Source organism: Uranotaenia lowii, chromosome 3, assembly GCF_029784155.1.
Source record: "Uranotaenia lowii strain MFRU-FL chromosome 3, ASM2978415v1, whole genome shotgun sequence".
Taxonomy (NCBI): Eukaryota; Metazoa; Arthropoda; class Insecta; order Diptera; family Culicidae; genus Uranotaenia; species Uranotaenia lowii.
In genome coordinates, this window is record NC_073693.1 from 266,405,257 (window position 1) to 266,423,139 (window position 17,883).

General features: G+C 33.7%; 1 protein-coding gene across 1 annotated transcript in view; it reads left to right on the forward strand.

Moving 5' to 3' along the window:
• The first annotated feature begins 786 nt into the window (after positions 1 to 786).
• LOC129757445 (arrestin domain-containing protein 4-like) overlaps positions 787 to 17,883 on the forward strand; it is a 39,465-nt gene continuing 22,368 nt past the window's right edge. The window contains exons 1-4 of the mRNA XM_055754670.1: positions 787 to 877; positions 941 to 1,134; positions 17,259 to 17,602; positions 17,664 to 17,843. Of these exons, the coding sequence (XP_055610645.1) occupies positions 1,014 to 1,134; positions 17,259 to 17,602; positions 17,664 to 17,843 (645 nt within the window). The 5' untranslated portion in view covers positions 787 to 877; positions 941 to 1,013. The remainder of the gene's footprint in view (positions 878 to 940; positions 1,135 to 17,258; positions 17,603 to 17,663; positions 17,844 to 17,883) is intronic.

The following is a 17,883-nucleotide window of genomic DNA, read 5'->3' on the forward strand; positions in this document are numbered from 1 at the left end:
CAAAATTAATAATACTTGAAATGTACGGTAAATTAACTCACTGAAAATATTTGAAATCCGAGCTCTGATTAGGTGTGTATAAATTCAAGTTTTCAGTACAAAGGCTCTCCACTTAGCTTCAAAATAACATTGAATGTGTTAACATCCTCTAAAACTGGTACTAAAGTAACAATTAACTTGTAAAAAACCACGGTATCTGCAGCCATTTTCAAGGATTTATTTTTTCCAATTTGCAAACCTATAACGTTTTAACTGACAGTATTCCACCTGTACTCTTTTACACAGCATTAAAAAAAATTGCAAGGTTTACTCAAAAACAATGGTAACATCAAAACACTTTAAATCAAAAAATTCTCTAGGATATTAATGACATATAAGAAAGACTTTTGGATAACCTTTTTTATTTGCTTTTTAGACATACACCATCAACTCTTTTTTCACTAGCTATATTACAATTAAATGAAGTTCATAGAATTTCAAATGTTTCAACACTTTTGTTATCCTCACTTGAAATGACATTATTAAACCTATACTTTCGTGTCAATAAAAACAAGATGCTAGGAAGACGAACCAAAGCTTTGACTCCAAATTCCTTCACCAACAATCTCTGGGCGATTCAACATCGACGATCGGCGCGATTTTTTGGACTGTGAAAAGAATATTGATGTTTGCCATTGGCCAGAAAACATCCCTCCATGTTTATACTGAAGCCCACGCTTGATTTTTTTTTTCAACTCAACCAACTACGGAACTTCTAGTCGAGATTCCGAGCTAAGCTTGAACGACCAAAAAGCAGCTGCTAGTAGCGATTCACCTTCCAGCAGAACAACTCAACGAACTTTGCGCTGCATAACGAAACTGGACTGGCCTGAGCGAGGTTGATCCACCCACGAGATATACCTACCTTAGTATATTCAACTTTTTTTTTTTCTCTCTTTAGCATCAATTCTACCCATTCTGATTTAGCATTCTACTGGTAGTGACAGTGATTAGCCGAACTTTGCCAGTCCGAAATGTCGAAAAAGTTGTTGAAGTTTCAAATTATCCTGGACCGGGAGTCGGTGCTTTATCTGCCGGGTCAAGTGCTGGCCGGAAGAGTGCTGCTGGAGACCCAAGAAAATACAGCTGTTCTGGGTGAGTCAATCTATCTGAAGCCATGATAAAATCTGCATCCAAATGATAGCTTACCTAGTAGTGCTGGAGCTGGAGTGGCTCTTCTCGGGTGAATGAGAGGTGCAATAAAAAAAAAGGGCTGAATGAATGACGCGCCACTCTTTATCACCTTTCATTGAATCTGTTTGAGCTTTGCATTTGCAAACGAATCAATGAAACTTCGATAAAGCGGGAGTGGAAAGGAGTTCTTCTTCTAGTTTCTGGTGATTAATTCAATTTTTCTGAATGATATGTTTTTTCATCTAATGTTAATATTAGATTCCAAAACAATGCACAAATCACATTATTTAAAATGGAAAATTATTCCCATACAAATATAAATTAAAGTGTTTTTCTATATTTATCGACATTAACTTAAGTTCTACTTAGTTTTTTTTGTATTCATAATGAGTCTATCTGGAAAGGTTAGATTGTCAGAAAAGTCAAAGAAAATGAAAAAAAAACTTTATTTGGATTTGGCTTTATGTGGATAATATCGGAAAACAACTGACTGCACTTTACAGGATTTGAGCCCGTAATCTTTGGCTTTCTAGGCTAGTTGGCAATGTGCTACAGGGGTTAGATTCTGTAGCATAGTCGGTAATGCTTTGGCCTAGAAACCTGGAGTTTGAGGGTTCAAATCATGTACAAGTGTAGTCAGTAATGTTTTAACATTTTCCAAGAACAAATATGTTTTATTTTTTTCTAACTTCTCTTACAATCTGTTAAAATCGATTAAAAAACTTTAGTTTTCGGATTCAAGAATCGAAACGGTTTAGTTTTATTCTACAAATAAAGCTTGAGAAAATGGTGATATCAAACATAAGAAAAAAAAAATTATTTCTCAAATTTATACATGGATTTTTACCCAATATTCGACTTGTTGAAATAAGTGATCAAATGTGTACATGTAAAATGAACTATTTTTTTTTATTTCCAGAAATTATTTATGATTTTATCAATTTTCATACAGAGAAAATACATTACCGTTCATAATTGTATAGAAATTGGAAGCACGCGCACTATCACTTCGACTTTGAACTTCTATAACTTTTTACTCTGATGATATTTTTTGATCAAATTTTTTGCGTTAGATAGATCAACTATCACACTACTATTTCACAAAATTTGAGTTTTCTGGAGTTTGTGTGGCCTGAGAAACTATAATTCTTCGAAAAACGTACTTTTTGGACTTTTCTCATTGAAACTGCAATATCTATGAAACTATGCTACATTTTTTTGAAATTTTGCAAATATTTTTTTTTATTTTTGAAAATTTCAAATATAAGTCAAAATGTAATTTCAAAATCTTGAAATATCAATTTTTTCGAAGGCTGGTAAACAAATACCCTTCCTGATGAAATCAAAACGTTTTAAAGCATCAGGTTCCTTTATTTATGTGAGAATTCAACTTTTTTTCTTTGTGAATTTTTAGTTCTGGTGTAGTGTTTGTTGTATTTTGAGGTAATTTTTTGATATTTCAAAAATAGTCTAAATTTTCTAAGAGTAAGCCAGTCTAGCACAAAAGGCTTGAAACCCTATCAAATGGTTGAGTTCGAAGAAAAAATAAAAGGAGTATAGGGTAGGTGTACCCTCCTCCGTCGTATCCCTCTTATTCGTCTTAATTCATGAATGCATGTTTTAGAACCGAAAAATCACTTTCCACTTTAATAGACTACTTCACATGATAAACTTACGCCTGTGAATTTATTTTCTATCACAAATTTGTTACTTTTAAAACTATTTTTTGAGATATTTGATTTTGAAATCTCGAAGTGAAATTAATTATTGGCACACTCCGCCATATTGAAAGACGAACTTAGTGATCCCCCCAACGTGTTTCTTTGTTTTAACGCTTTCTGTCAATGCATATAACAATCAAAATCATCAAATTCAACAGAAAAGTGTTGAAATAAAATTAGAAAAATGATTTCAAACTAATCTGAACTATATAAATTTGTCAATATTCGATTGAAATCGAATCGCTCGGCCCCCATAATTCGTCGTAATTTTGCGACAGGAGTAGGAAACCGTTTTGCAAGAATTGGAATTAGACCGGTTCATTTTTACTATTTTTTGCTGACCACAGTCGGACTCATAGAGAATGAACATAATTGATTTCTAAGTAATCACAACACAATAAAATAATTTTGAAGCTAGGAACTAGATGCGCTGGGAGATAAGTGCAAAAAGTCTTTTTATATAAATAAACTAGCTGACCCGGTGTGCATTGCTACACGTTCCAAAAATAAATGAAATTTGTAAAAATTGATTGAAATTTAGATTTTTTTAAGCATTTTTTTAAATCAAACCTCATCATAGTTCAGATCCAACAACTTTGAAATGAGAGCTGCAGCTGGAGTTCCGAATTGCTATTCAAAGATAGTATATATTATTTCCTGAAACTTGATCTCTAAAATTACATTCTGTTTTTAAAGCTTCATAATGACTTAAAAAATTTCATAATTTATGGATTTTCCACCTTTTTTCGCAAAGTAGGAAGTTACGTACTTTCATAAAAACATTTGTCATATCTATTTTTGAGTTATGCCAAATATCCGTACGCAAAAAAACCTTCTTATAAAATATGGTCCCTTCTTTGAAAGGCTATTTATCTTAAACTTACATGGGAGCTCCCCCATTTTTTCCAGTTTTGTCCCCCACTGCTTGAAGAAGGTAGGCTGATTTACCCGGCTCGAGTTTACATAAATTGCTAACTGAAAGAAAAAGATACGCATATTGGAATTTATTGACTATTGTACTTTATGAAGATAGAATTTTGAAAACCGATCAATAGCGTGAATCGGAACAGTTTTTTTTAGTAGTTTCCTAATAACACTAGTTTACAAAATTTTAAAAAAATCGTGAACTTGATAAACTGACCAACATTTTTAATGTAAAATCGGGCGCTGAATCCAAAAATGAAATTCAAAAAAATCTTAGTAGAACCGTTTTTGAGTTATGCTCCAAATATGAAATTTCGGAAAAATTAAAAAAGTTCTTGTACTTAGATTGAAATATCTCGGACGTCACAACAGTAATTTGACATCCCTCTTTTGCATATTGAAGGTGAATAAGTTTTCTATCGATAATCTGAACACTGTTTTTGCGTTTGACCAATAGTATTGTTGATATTATTGACTTTATGAGAGAAAAAATTATAAAAAACGCATTTTTTAGAGAAAATTTTGTTTGAACGAAAGTTTTAGACTCAATGGTAGCATTTAAAAAATCTGATTTTCTTTTGCTCTTAAATGTCAATTTAAAACAAAGATTTCAAGTGGTTATTTATTAAAATCGGTTGAAAATTGAAGAAGTTATGGCTACTTTTCCATATCTGTAATTTTTGCAGTTTTTAATAATTTATCGAACCGCAGTACACTTATCATAGTATAGGAAGAATAACACATCGAAAATCTCACTCGCTCCAAGTCAAAATTATTCATTAGCTTACCAGAAGGTCACATGCCAAGTTTCAGGAAGATCTGACCATAGGGAAGGGTTGCTTGAGTCTCAAACGTGATAAAAATTTTAAGGTATTCTGCCCGGGAGAAACAAAAATACTGGTTTTTCAACAATAACTTTTTTCATCACTAGCCGATTGTTTTTTATGGTTGATTTTCTTAAAGCCTAAGTTGAGACAAATATTTCACCCGAAGACTGCAACACGATTGGACTTGAAGTAAAAAAGTTATTGCAGTTCAAAGGCCGAAAATTTTGTCCAACACGCAATGAGTACTTTTTACGCATTGCGTTTTATACGAAAATTTTCGACCAAAATACAATCTTTGAACCGCAATAACTTTTCTGTTTCAAATCCAATCGAGTTACAGTCTTCAGGTGAAATATCTGTCTCAACTTAGACTTTAAGGAAATCAACCATAAAAAACAATCAGCTAATGATGAAAGAAGTTATTGATGAAAAACCAGTATTTTTCGTTCCATCCGGGCAAAATACCTCAAAATTTTATTCACGTTTGAGACTCAAGCAACCCCTCTCTATGGTCAGATCTTCCTGAAACTTGGCATGTGACCTTCTGGTAAGCTAATAAATAATTTTGATTTGGAGCGAGTGAGATTTATCATGTTTCATTCTTCCTATACTATGATAAGTGTACTGCGGTTCGTTAAATTATGAAAAACTACAAAAAAATACTATTATGGTAAAGTAGCCATAACTTCTCCAATTTTCCACCGATTTCGATGAATAACCACTTAAAATCTTTGTTTCAAATTTTCATTTAAGCGCAAAAGAAAATCAGATTTTTTAAATGCTACCATCGAGTCTAAAACTTTTGTTGAAACAACATTTTCTCTAAAAAAATGCGTTTTTTATATTTTTTTCTCTCATAAAGTCACTAATATCAACAATACTGTTGGTCAAACGCAAAACAAGTGTTGAGATGATCGATAGAAAATTTATTCACCTTCAATGTGCAAAAGAGGAATTTCAAATTACTGTTATGCCGTCCGAGATATTTCTATATAAGTACAAGAACTTTTTTAATTTTTCTGAAATTTCATATTTGAAGCATAACTCAAAAACGGTTCTACTAAGATTTTTTTGAATTTCATTTTCGGATTCAGCGTCCGATTTTACATTAGAACTGACCTTCAGTTTACTGAGTTCAAAAATGCTGTAAACTAGTGTAATCTGTATCATGAGCTTTTCCAACTGCTGATTAGCTTTAGATGGTGTATTTTTTGGAGTTGAAAAAATAAGCTTTAGAAATTTGAAAAAAAAAACGATGAAAAAAATTTTTAATAATCTTTTCAAAAAGTTTTTTTCACCATCCTCGCCCTTCGAAGCAGTTCGAATATCTATACTTTTTGCGCCAAAATTATGTTAAAAAATGTTTTACCATACGCCAAACTCGTGGACATGAGACATTACAGCTTGAAGTTTTCCCAAACAGCACTTGTCATGGTATGAAAATTTTCGATTTTATACAGTGCAAATTTCTATTTTTTAAAAAAAAATTTATAGCAAAAAATAAGAATATTTAAAAAATATCAGTTGCATCACTAAATAAATTTTGAGCGTTTTTTATTTTCTCTTTGAAAGTGAAATATTCAAAAATGTTGACTAAAACGAATTTCTAAGTTAACATTTATCCCGTATGTTGGGGCAAGTCGAAATGCAAAGCTTATATCCAGATGCGTCAGAGTAATGGATTCAAAATGGCTATAATACGTATTTCTGTTTGTTTGTTTTATCAAGTTTCATTGATATATCTGCAGTATTCCTGCAGTATAAATTTATGTTTGTAACTCTACTTTTAACGAATGCTGTTCAAAGCAAATGACCTTCATTTAACATGAATGAAATATGGAAGTATTTTTGAAAATCTTTCAATTGGTTTTTTTTGTAAATCTTTATTTGAAACGGCTCGTACCTATCAATTGGTTTTGATTCGATTAATAAAATACCAATCCGTGTCACATCTAGGCGTCATTTATTTCCACGTGCTGTGTACAATTAAGCAAGAAAAAATACATCTAGGTTGCGTATCTCCCCCACGTGCATAGAAAATATAGGTACTTGGTTGAGAAACAGGCGTCTGATTGTTAAATTTTTCCAGCGACCAATGAACAGTATTTTTTGATTACTATCCACTTGCGACGACGTTTGCTTGATCATAGAGACGAAAAATAAACCCCTCAAAGAAAAGAAAATCTCTAAAAACGGATGCCATGACTTTTCAATTTCAGATTTTGGAAAAAAAAATGTATATGTTTTATTCGATCGGTAAAATGTCAATCAGCCTAACATCTAGGCGTCATTCATAACCATGTGCTGTACAAATGAGCTAGGAATCAAGTAGGAAAATATCACATCAAGGCTTCATATCGCCACCCCTTGCATTGAAAATATGTTTTGTCGAGAAATACGCGCCAAAATATTCCCACTGATCAGTATGCTATGCCATGGTTACTATCCTCTCGCGACGTTGGCGCGCGACGCCTCGACCATGGAGACGAAAAACAAACCGCCCAAAGGAAAAAAAAATCTCGAGAAAATGGATGTCATGACTTTACTCTGGTTCGAAAAACTACAAACTATGTATGGGGCCCCTTGAGTCGGATGGGGTTTTAACTATTATAGAAACCATCTCTGGCCCCAAAAACCCTCAGATGCCAATTTTGACAATGATCGGTTCAGTAGTTTCCGAGTCTATAGGGAACAGACAGACAGGCAAACATTCATTTTTATATATATAGATTACTTGAATGTATTCAGCATTGCTTATAATGCATGGTTTTAAATGAACAAAGAATTGATGGCTTTTTTAGCTAAGTGGTTGGTGTTTTACAAATTAGGCCGGAACAAATTTTAAATCCTTCTTTTGTCACTCGGAGTTGGAACATCGCAAGGGGGGGACAATAAAAAATAATGCGAAAAACAAATAAATTGGAATAAATCGCACGAAAGCTTGTATGCAACCAAATTGTTTACTCCATCATTGCATAAAACCTATAAGTCAAGTACTATCGAATAATTCAATAAAATAAAGATTAGAAAAGGTGGAAAAACTCCCATCTTCCAAAATTTGTATTTTGGTCTTGTAATCTTGCGGATATTTGAATTTTTTGTCGAAATTAACAGAAAATACTTCAGACTTTATTTTTCCCCCCTTCGGGTTTTTGGAAATTTCGATGGGGGGGGGGGGGGGGGGGGTGACAAAAGAAGAAATTGATATTTGTTCCAGCCTTATTTACTACCAGTACCGTGCATAATTTAATAGACGTTTGAGTGCACGCAAGAATGTCTCCAACTTTACACATTTCTAACGTTAAACTTCAAAGACATTTTATATGGCCGGAACAAATTTGAAATCTATCTTTTGTCACTTGGAGTTTAAACATCACGAGGAGGAGGAGGAGGAGGGAATTCAAAATAAAAATTAATGCAAATTTTCAATACATTAATAAAATTGAACCAAAGCTGGCTTGCAACAAACTTGTATACAACCTACATTGCACAAAATCAATCAATCGAGAAAATTAAGATCAAACATTTGAAAAAATTCTAAACGACAGGTGATGTTACTTCCATCCTCTTCAGTTTGGCTTTCGCTCTTTCAACTGTTTGAATTTTCGAAGAATGTATCAAATTTTTGTTTGAAATACCTTGAACTCTATTTCTTCCCCATTTCGGGATTTTTGGTAAAATCGGATTGCCAAAAAAAAAAGAATTTGATATGTGTTCCGGAATATTAAAACACCTAAAATGCTAATAACTTCAGATAATCTTGATTCTTGATCAATTTCATGTAAAAGATTGATTCTTCAATGTGAATAAACCGTTTTGAATATTTATACATTCTCAATCAATCAATCAATCAATAACTAAGCTCGTAGAATAATTTTTCTGGTCATAGTACAATCAGTGGTGAGAAGCTTTATTAGATTTTTCAAATGAAAGAATAGTTCCTCTGTGTATGTCTTTCCAACTTTTTTCTCTCAATTTGTATCACTTTGATGTCTTCTACAAAATTGTAGCCCGGTCGGACGCAACCTCATGTGTTCGACCCATCTGAGCTGGTTGTGGGTAGCAATGTGGCTTCTTCGTCACTTGCTACAAACAACCAGCTGTTGCTGGGTAAAGAATCACACAAGCAGTAAAGCTGTCGATAACACAATGCCCTGCTCACATTTTTCACCATCTATTCGTTTCTTCTACCCAAAGCGCTCTAGCTTTGACCTTTCCACCTATCAATTTTCATTTCTGTCTTAATTGCTCTCTAACTAGAATTTCAATTTGCCGAAATGCCATAAACTTAGATAAGAAAATTGTAGCTAGGAAAATTTCCTTTTAAATCATGTTATTGACATATGATGTTGAATTTACGCTGAAGGTAAGACGAACGTTTTCACAGCGATTAGTATGATTTTGTCTTTGAAAAAACCGTTAAATAGGTTAAAAAATCTTCAAAAAATAAAATGTTCTAGACCCCCCGGTGGATTATTTCAAATTTGGGCTCAAATGAAAGGGGAAAGTCCCAGCTTTCGAATGGTGCAAAAATTAGCGATGCTAATTTTCGATAAATAAAATCGTTCCATCAGAGACACCGTGCATTGTTTCTTCATAATTTTATATTTTAAGATTTAATTATTTTTGGTTCGATTATCTGATGACACTAAACCTCTCTCAAATATTTGAAACATTAGATACATCAATTATATGAAAATAAGACTTTTTCAACTTCTTTCATTCAAACTGCTATATCTTGCATACGACCAAACGCTTTGCTCTACAGAATGTTCACTGGGAGATCCTTGAAAACTAAAACTTAAACTTCTCCAGTTTTCAGAAATTCTCTAAATGGGAATCAATAACTACTCGAGGAAAAAAAATCAATTCCTGGACCGATAACCTGATTTCTATTGAATTTTGACGATGCATAGAAACCGATGCAAAAAACTCCCGTTGAAGTTCAAAATGACAAGAGAATTTAGATGAATGAATAATTTAAACTTTGAAATAAGAGTTCACGAGTCTCTGGTTTGGATCTCAATACAAGTTTGGATAATAAAAATCGGAAGATATGATTTTTTGTACATAAAGTCGTTCAAAATAAAACAAAATCGAACCCCTTTTTTATGCTGATTCCTACCATATAAGTTTTAAAAATTGACTCATGTTTACTTCATATTTTGTAAATTCTCAGTGATTTTTCAACAAAAGATGTTTTGTCATTTTTGACATATTACAGTTTGAATGAAAAAGTCGAAAAGTTTTATCGCTCGTAAAAAAAACTCGAATAGATGAGCTGAACCAGTCTAATGCGCATTACACGCATCAACGTGGAGTTGCTTTGTTTCGATATCCTTCGCCAGGGTTCCCACATGTATAAGAATACACATGTTGACAAAACGCAAATGTGATTCTGCCTCTCCTCAAATGTCTTACTATTCAGTCTCATTACGTAAAAAAACATATAGTTCTATTAAAAATGTTGATGTTCTTTAAATATGGGTAGTTTCTGTGTAAATTTGTGCATTGTACTTTGTGTTAAATGTCTGTATGAATGTTATGAAATTTTATCTTACAGACAAATCCTGGATCATGGCAGCCCTGTCCGTTGGAGAGTGTGTTGGTAGAAAATACATTTGCAGGGTGGATTCAATTTGTAAGGTCTAATATTGTGCTGCCTGCAATTGCCTTAGCCAAGCAATGGTACCTAGATACAATAACGCTACCTTGAGATTTCTTGGCAAGACCATTTTAATGCGACTTAAAGCTCATTCGAACTTTGCCGTTATTTTGCGCGGTTGATCCGTGCATAGTAAATAATAGCATTTGCATGAACCGCAGCGGCAAAATTTCAAATCTATACCTCATGAGGGAGGAATAGTTTGAGACAATTTCGGTATAATTGAATAGAAGGTATAATATTTTGCTGCCTGCAGATGCATTAGCCAAGCAATGGTAGACCTGTTTACAATAAAGCTATCCTAGTTTAATGGCTTATTGCGACTGGTCACTTGAAAGAACTTCTGCTGTTATCCTGTGCGGTTGATCCGTTCGATGTAAGCTAATGCCAATTGTATGAACCGCAACCGCAAAATTTTAAATGTATTTCTGAAGAGGGTGGAATAAATTGAGATAATTTCGGTCTCCTTGTACGACGGAATTAGGAACCTGGTACGACAATAAAGGAACTTGAATGAGGAAAATAAATCATAAATTGACTAAAAAGTACGTAATGAATTGATCTATTTCCTTCATAGTTTCATAAAACAGTATTAGAAATATAGTTCAATTACTAAACATTAGTTTTAAAACAACGTGGAAGGCAATTCTATTGAAATAATGAAAAAAGCTTCCTTAAGCCGTTGTCTTAGGGTCCTCTACCCTAGTAGTTTTTCGATTTATCACTATTCGATTTTATCAATACTCGCCAAATTCACGCTAGATTTTATCACGGTTATTGTTTCGAATTTTTCACGCTTTTCAAGAAATCATTCAAAAACCATTTCTAGGACATTAATTTTCGTTCAAAAGCGTAGAGCGTCTTTGTTCATAATATTTTTTTTTGTTTTATGTTATGGTTGATAGGTATTGAATAATATGAAAATACCATTAAACTGCTTATTTTATTTGTATAGTGTTTAAAATCGTCATTCGGATTTAAAAAAAACTTGTAATAATCAACATAAGTCACGCTAACGCTAGTGTTGTTATTTGTGCTTGGTTTTGATTTTGCAATTCGTATAAAGATGTGGGTGAATTTAAGCGTTTTTGAAAGAGATAAGTGTCTCTGCCGTGCGTAATCCTGATTGAACAGCCTTTGGTATTGTCTGAATAGATAATTTTGGAAGATCAAAATGAAATTCTGCTAAGCTTGCCTTAAAAAATGTCAAAAGGACTAAGATTTCTGTTTTTCTACATATGAAAAACGAAAGATTATCTGCCCATAAAGCATATTTCGAGAAACAACCTTTAAAAGTCTAAGGTGAGCAAACTCCAAAACATTTTTCGAAAAGGTATACCTTTTAGATCAAAGATGTAAAGATTAAAATAATAAAATTTGCAGAAAAAAATTTGTTCATGTATTTTTCTTTGAACTTTTCTTTCAACATCGAAAAAGTGATAACGACTGTTAAATTTCCATAAAAAAACTAAATAGTTCACATTAACTAGATGTAAATTATCAATCGGATACTCTATATGGTTTTATTTAAACAAAAATTATAAAATTTGCTATAGAGAAGAACAATTTGAACTGAAAACGATCCGTTTTGTTTAGTAATCTTTGATTACTACATCTTATGATCAAAATTTACTGATACAAAACGTTTCCACAACTGAAAACATTATAAATTATTGATTAAAAACTATAAAAATGCTTTTTTCCACTTCAATTTTTAGTTTCGCCATATTCACGGTGAAATTTTTTTTTACCGTGATAAAATCGAGAAACTACTGTATAGTACGAGGGCTTAGAAAATAGAATGAAGGCAAAATTTTAATTTTGTTTTTATTAAAATTTTATAAGTAGTGTTAAAAAATTTAGCCCCTAAATTTATCCAGCATCATTGTCCATCTTTCGCTTTTAGCTATTGTTCTGCCTTAACACACAAACTGCCTTAGTTTTTCAATTGCTAGCATTTGTAAATATTATGAAGGCGTTTGGTATACTTTATGATCAAGAAAACTCGTTAAAACCGTCAAAATTGATACTGATCAATGTTACCCCAAAGCCCCCAATCGATTTTTAAATCAAATTTAAAGTAGTCTAGTAAATTTCTGCAACCTTGTTTTACGTTTATAGGACTCCAGTACTTGTTTTAAAAATATGAAACATGTCACATTCCCCTTAACAGGAAAAATAATCGAGAAATATCAAAAAAAGTGATCAATCTTACCACGTTTACGCTAATTTCTTTATTTGAAACGGCTCATACCTCGAAGCTTCAAGGAGCCAAATACTCGTTTTGTTTGTTTACAATTGTTTGCTTAGGTCTAGAGTGAGCTCAACTTTCAAATTTGAGGGGCGTTGGAAGGGCTCAGGGGGCGCATGGGGTCATTTTTAGATTCACATTTTCACAAATTACAAATCCATTTGAATTGAAATGATAACGAGTACGTCCATTGCCCAAAAACTAAATTGTAGCCAGGTTGAAAACAAATATCTGTTAACTCACAGAGCTGCTTAGCAAATTTTTGTCACTGTAAGTCACAATCTTAGACATTTATTTTGTTTCAATTGTGAAAGATGTTGTAAAGGGTGATACCGTCAAAATTTGGTCAAGGGACAACGCGTGTAAATCGGTGAAACCGTTTTTTTTTTTAAATCAAATTAAATTTCTTTTTCAAGTTTAATTAGTATAAAATTCAGGAAAAATATTCAGTTAGGCTTACGCTTTTCCAAATCCGAATTGCCGGGCCTTACGCTTAACCCCTGCCATCAGATTTTGTACAGCCACCTTGTCCACCTTCTTCGCCACAGAAAGCCAGTTTGCCTTGAACTGCTGCTCGTCCTTAGCAGTTTTTTGGTCTTCTTTAGGTTCCGCTTGACAATAGCCCAGTATTTCTCAATTGGGCGGAGCTCTGGCGTGCTGGATGGAAGGGTTCTTGTCCTTGGGAACCACCTGCACGTTGTTGGCGCCGTACCACTCCATGGCCTTTTTACCGTAATGGAAAGATGCCAAATCCGGCCAAAACAGTACGGAACAACCGTGTTTCTTCAGGAAAGGTAGCAGACGTTTATTCAAACACTCTTTCACGTAAATTTCTTGGTTGACAGTCCCGGGAGCTATGAAAATGCTGCTTTTCAAGCCACAGGTACAGATGGCTTGCCAAACCAGATATTTCTTTGCGAGCTTTGACAGTTTCATGTGCTTGAAAATATCTGCTACTTTTCCCCTTCCTTTTGCCGTATAAAACTCTGTCCCGGAAGCTGCTTGTAGTCGGCTTTGACGTAGGTTTCGTCGTCCATTACCACGCAGTCAAACTTCGTCAGCATCGTCGTGTACAGCCTCCGGGATCGCGCTTTGGCCGTCGTATTTTCTCGGCTCGATGCACGGTTGTAGACGATACACCCAGCTTATTTGTGGCATCTCGGAGAGAGAGAGGTTAGGGTTTCGCTTGGAACTACCGGCATTTCTCTTTGTCGTCTCGGCGGCTTCTGGGTTTTGATTTCCCCCCGATTCAGACTTCCTGGCTGTCGACAAACGTTCCCCAAACACTTTAATTACATTTGTAACGGTTGATTTGGCAACTTTTAGCGATTTTGCCAGCTTTGCGTGCGAGTAGCTCGGATTTTCGCGAAGCGCGAGGAAAATTTTGATACGCTACTCTTCTTCCTTGGACGGCATTTTGACAACTGAAAAGTGAATTCCAAAATCAAAATATGAGCAACATTCTACACACACACACCTTCAAAATTAGGGGTGTTCAGGTTTTTTAAATGCAAAATTGAAAGAAATACGAAGTTTATATTGACCAAATTTTGACCGTATTACCCTTGACGGGTGATCCATTATTCCTTGGCTTTATTTCAACACCTATAAAATTTTCTTCTAATTAGCATCTGCTTTATCTATCCGTCATTTATTTCCTATCTGTAATTCTTCTATCAAGAATTTTCCATCATAACGTTCACCGAAATGCCATTAAACTAGCATATCATCTATTATATAAAATTCTCTTGTAACGGTGTTTGTAGTACTACTCCTCCGAAACGACCCAAACGATTCGAATGAAATTATTTTTAGAATATTCTGTAGCCATGCGAATCGGTTTATATCGAATAAAAACAACACAAATTTGCATCAATTGTCCGTAATAATAAAATTTGTAGTTTTTTGAATGAAATAAAAGTCATGGCTTCCATTTTTTCGAGACTTTTTTTTCCTTTGGGCGGTTTGTTTTTCGTCTCCAAGGTCGAGGCGTCGCGAGCAGACGTCGTTAGAAGAAAGTAACCATGGCATAGCATACTGATCAGTGAGAATATTTTGGCGCGTGTTTCTCAACCAAGCATATTTTCAATGCAAGTGGTGGCGATATGAAGCCTTGATGTGCTTTTTTTTTGTTCTTAATTTCTAGCTCATTTCTACAGCATATATGAATGACGCCTAGATATGACTCAGGTTGACATTTTGCTGATCGAATAAAACATATAATATTTGTTTTGCCAAAATCTGAAATTGAAAAGTCAGGCATCCATTTTTATAGATTTTCTTTTCTTCGAGGGGTTTGTTTTTTGTCTCCATGGCCATGGGCGAGGCGTCGCTAGCAAACGTCGTTGCAAGATAATAGTAACCAAAGCATACTGTTCATTGATCGCTGGAAAATTTTAAAAATTAGGCGCCTGTTCCTCAACCAAGTACCTATATTTCTTACGCACGTGGGGGCGATATGCAACCTAGATGAGTTTTTTTTCTTGCTTATTTGTACACAGCACATAGTAATAAATGACGCCTAAATCTGACACGGATTGATATTTTATCGATCGAATTAAAACCATATAAACGATTTCAAATATTAAAACCATTTTCAATTCGTGTTAACTTAAGTAGTAAAATGTTGTCCAAAAAATATGAATTTGGTAAAGATAAATATGATATAATGTTATGACACTTTGCGGACGTTTGAAAATAAGAAATTGGGAAGCTTTACAATCAATTTCGTATAATCCAATACGCCTAGAACGCTAGACGCATTAACTGAACTAGAGTCTGTTCTTTGAAATAGATTAGATAGGATAGAAATTTTTAAAGGCCGAATGAACTTTTTGATTTTTTGCAAACGTAAGTTGAAGTTATCAATAAAATAATCTACTTTTCTATAACAAAAAGTGAGGATATGAATTTTCCGGAAGAATTTTCAATTAAGAAAGTAAACTAGAGCAAGGGCAAACTTTCAACTTTTACGAAAAGTGTATACATTAATTCTTCATCTAAAAATTGTTGGGCCCAAAAAAAACTATTTGATTAAATAAACTCAACTCTTTTTTTTTAATCATTCATCAAAAAACTGTTTACACGTTTACTGTTTGTTTACACACAATTCAAATACGAACTTAACATGAAAAGGTTGTTTTTGTTTAACATATTTTGGCTACATAGAAGAGACTTTTGATTCACTTTTTTGTTGAAAAGTTTTTTTGTGATTGATATTCCAGCGGCAGCAGATTTTTATGATAATCTTTTAATATGACCTGAAAGTGTTAAAAGTAATATAAATTCATGTAATTTCTTTGGTGGAATAAGTGAAAACGCGCCATTTTGCAATGAAACATCTACAATTCAAGAATTTTATCTCCAGAATGGCCAGAAAGAATATCCTGAGTGTTGAGTCTGAAGCGGATATTCAAAATTATTATAAAGGTCTTTGTAAATCAAGGTCTTTTGGTTGAACATCATTCAGTGAAATTGAAGTGCCAAGCATTAATTTATTCCGGAGAAAACTTAGTATATATCAATGAAAGTTGATAAAACAGACAAATAAGAACAAGTATTAAATTCATTTTAAAGTCTTTTCACTGACGCATCTGAAAAAGACCTATGTGTTATCACTTGCCCCAATAAATGGGACAAATGCATACTTCGATATTACTTTTTGTCAACATAACTAATATTTTTTTAGAAAATATTATTTTTTTCAGAAAATATGAAAGTTGAACTGTGGTGATATTCGTTTGCATTTGCCCCTATGTTTCATTTTTGAAATGAACTCACGAAACCATCAAAGCCTGAACAGATAATTTCATTTCAATCTGTTAAATTTAAAAAAATCTGCTTTTCAGTTAAATGTTATTAATCTTAAAAATATTACATAATCCTAAATGAAATCAAATGAACTAATTTGCATTTTTTGCTTGAATAAAAAAAAAGGAATTTGCAGTATACAAAATCGTCAGATTTAATGCTATGACAAATGCTGTGGGGGAACATTTTAAGTTGAAATGTGTAAAGTCTAATACTTAAGTATCAGGCGAAACTTTTTGGAAATGATTTTGGTGAAAATATGGATTTTAATTCAAACTGCATTGAAGCATGAGGATGATGAATAAAAAGCTAATTGAAAATTGTTAGTAAAAAATCTTTTCTTATGTGTTTCAATTATTCCGCTCTTAAAAATACACCATTCAAAGCTAATTGGGAGCTGAAAGCGCTGCGTTAGGCAAAATATTCGGAAAACTCTTCAAAAATTTTCCAAAGATTCATAAGCAATATACAAGATACTTTTTATTTCGGTTTAAACCTTATTGTGAACTCGAACAAAACGGAATAAATCACTAAATGGAATACAGCAAATGGAACATACATATTATCAACATACAGTTATTTATGGAACAATTAACAAAAATTGGATTTTAAAAGACCCGTTGAGTTAAAATTCTATGGTTTAATTTTGATAGAATTAAGCGGGACGATTCGAGTAAAGGGAAAGAAGGGAAATGTAAAAAAAAACTAGGAAAAATTGAAAATGGACGCCAAGTTTAACATGGTAAGACGAAGTTTACCGGGTCTGCTAGTACTTATTATAAGTTTTATGTATGGTTAAATAAGCGGTGTCCTTAAGGTGTCCATTATTCCCTTATCTCCCCTATTTATAGATTATTTAAATTTCAAAAACATTTCCCCCCCTACAGGCCTGTACTTCCATGTGCTTGGGGAATCGACGGTTCACATCCCGACTCGGGGTCCTCGGCTTCGGGATGACACCTACGACAAGGAAAACTATATCGACTTCCGCATGAAGCTACTGGACGATTTTGATGGCAAACCAATTCTACTGTCACCCGGCGTTCACTGTTTCCCCTTCAAACTGGGACTTCCGGTTTCACTTCCCTCGACCTTCATTGGACAGCACGGATGGATCCAGTACTATTGCAAAACAAGTTTGAGGGAATCATCCGGAATCACCCACAAGAATCAGCAGGTGTTCCTGGTTCTGAACCCGATTGATTTGAATTTGGAGGATCCAATATTGAGTGTGGGTTTGAATTTTTAGAATGGTTTATGGGTTGTTGAATAAAATTCTCAATAATTTACAGGATCCACTGGAGGCAAGTGTCAATCATCGGGTTGGAGTCGGCGTTCTTGGCGGCACAGTCCGGTGCAATGTTGGACTGGATCGACGAGCATATGTTCCAGGGGAGAATATTTTACTTACCGGCGAAACTTACAATCGGAGCAACGTTACCATCAAATCTGTTAAATATGCTTTGGTGGAGGTAAGAATGTTTAAATTTCAATGTTTCGTTCAAAATTAGA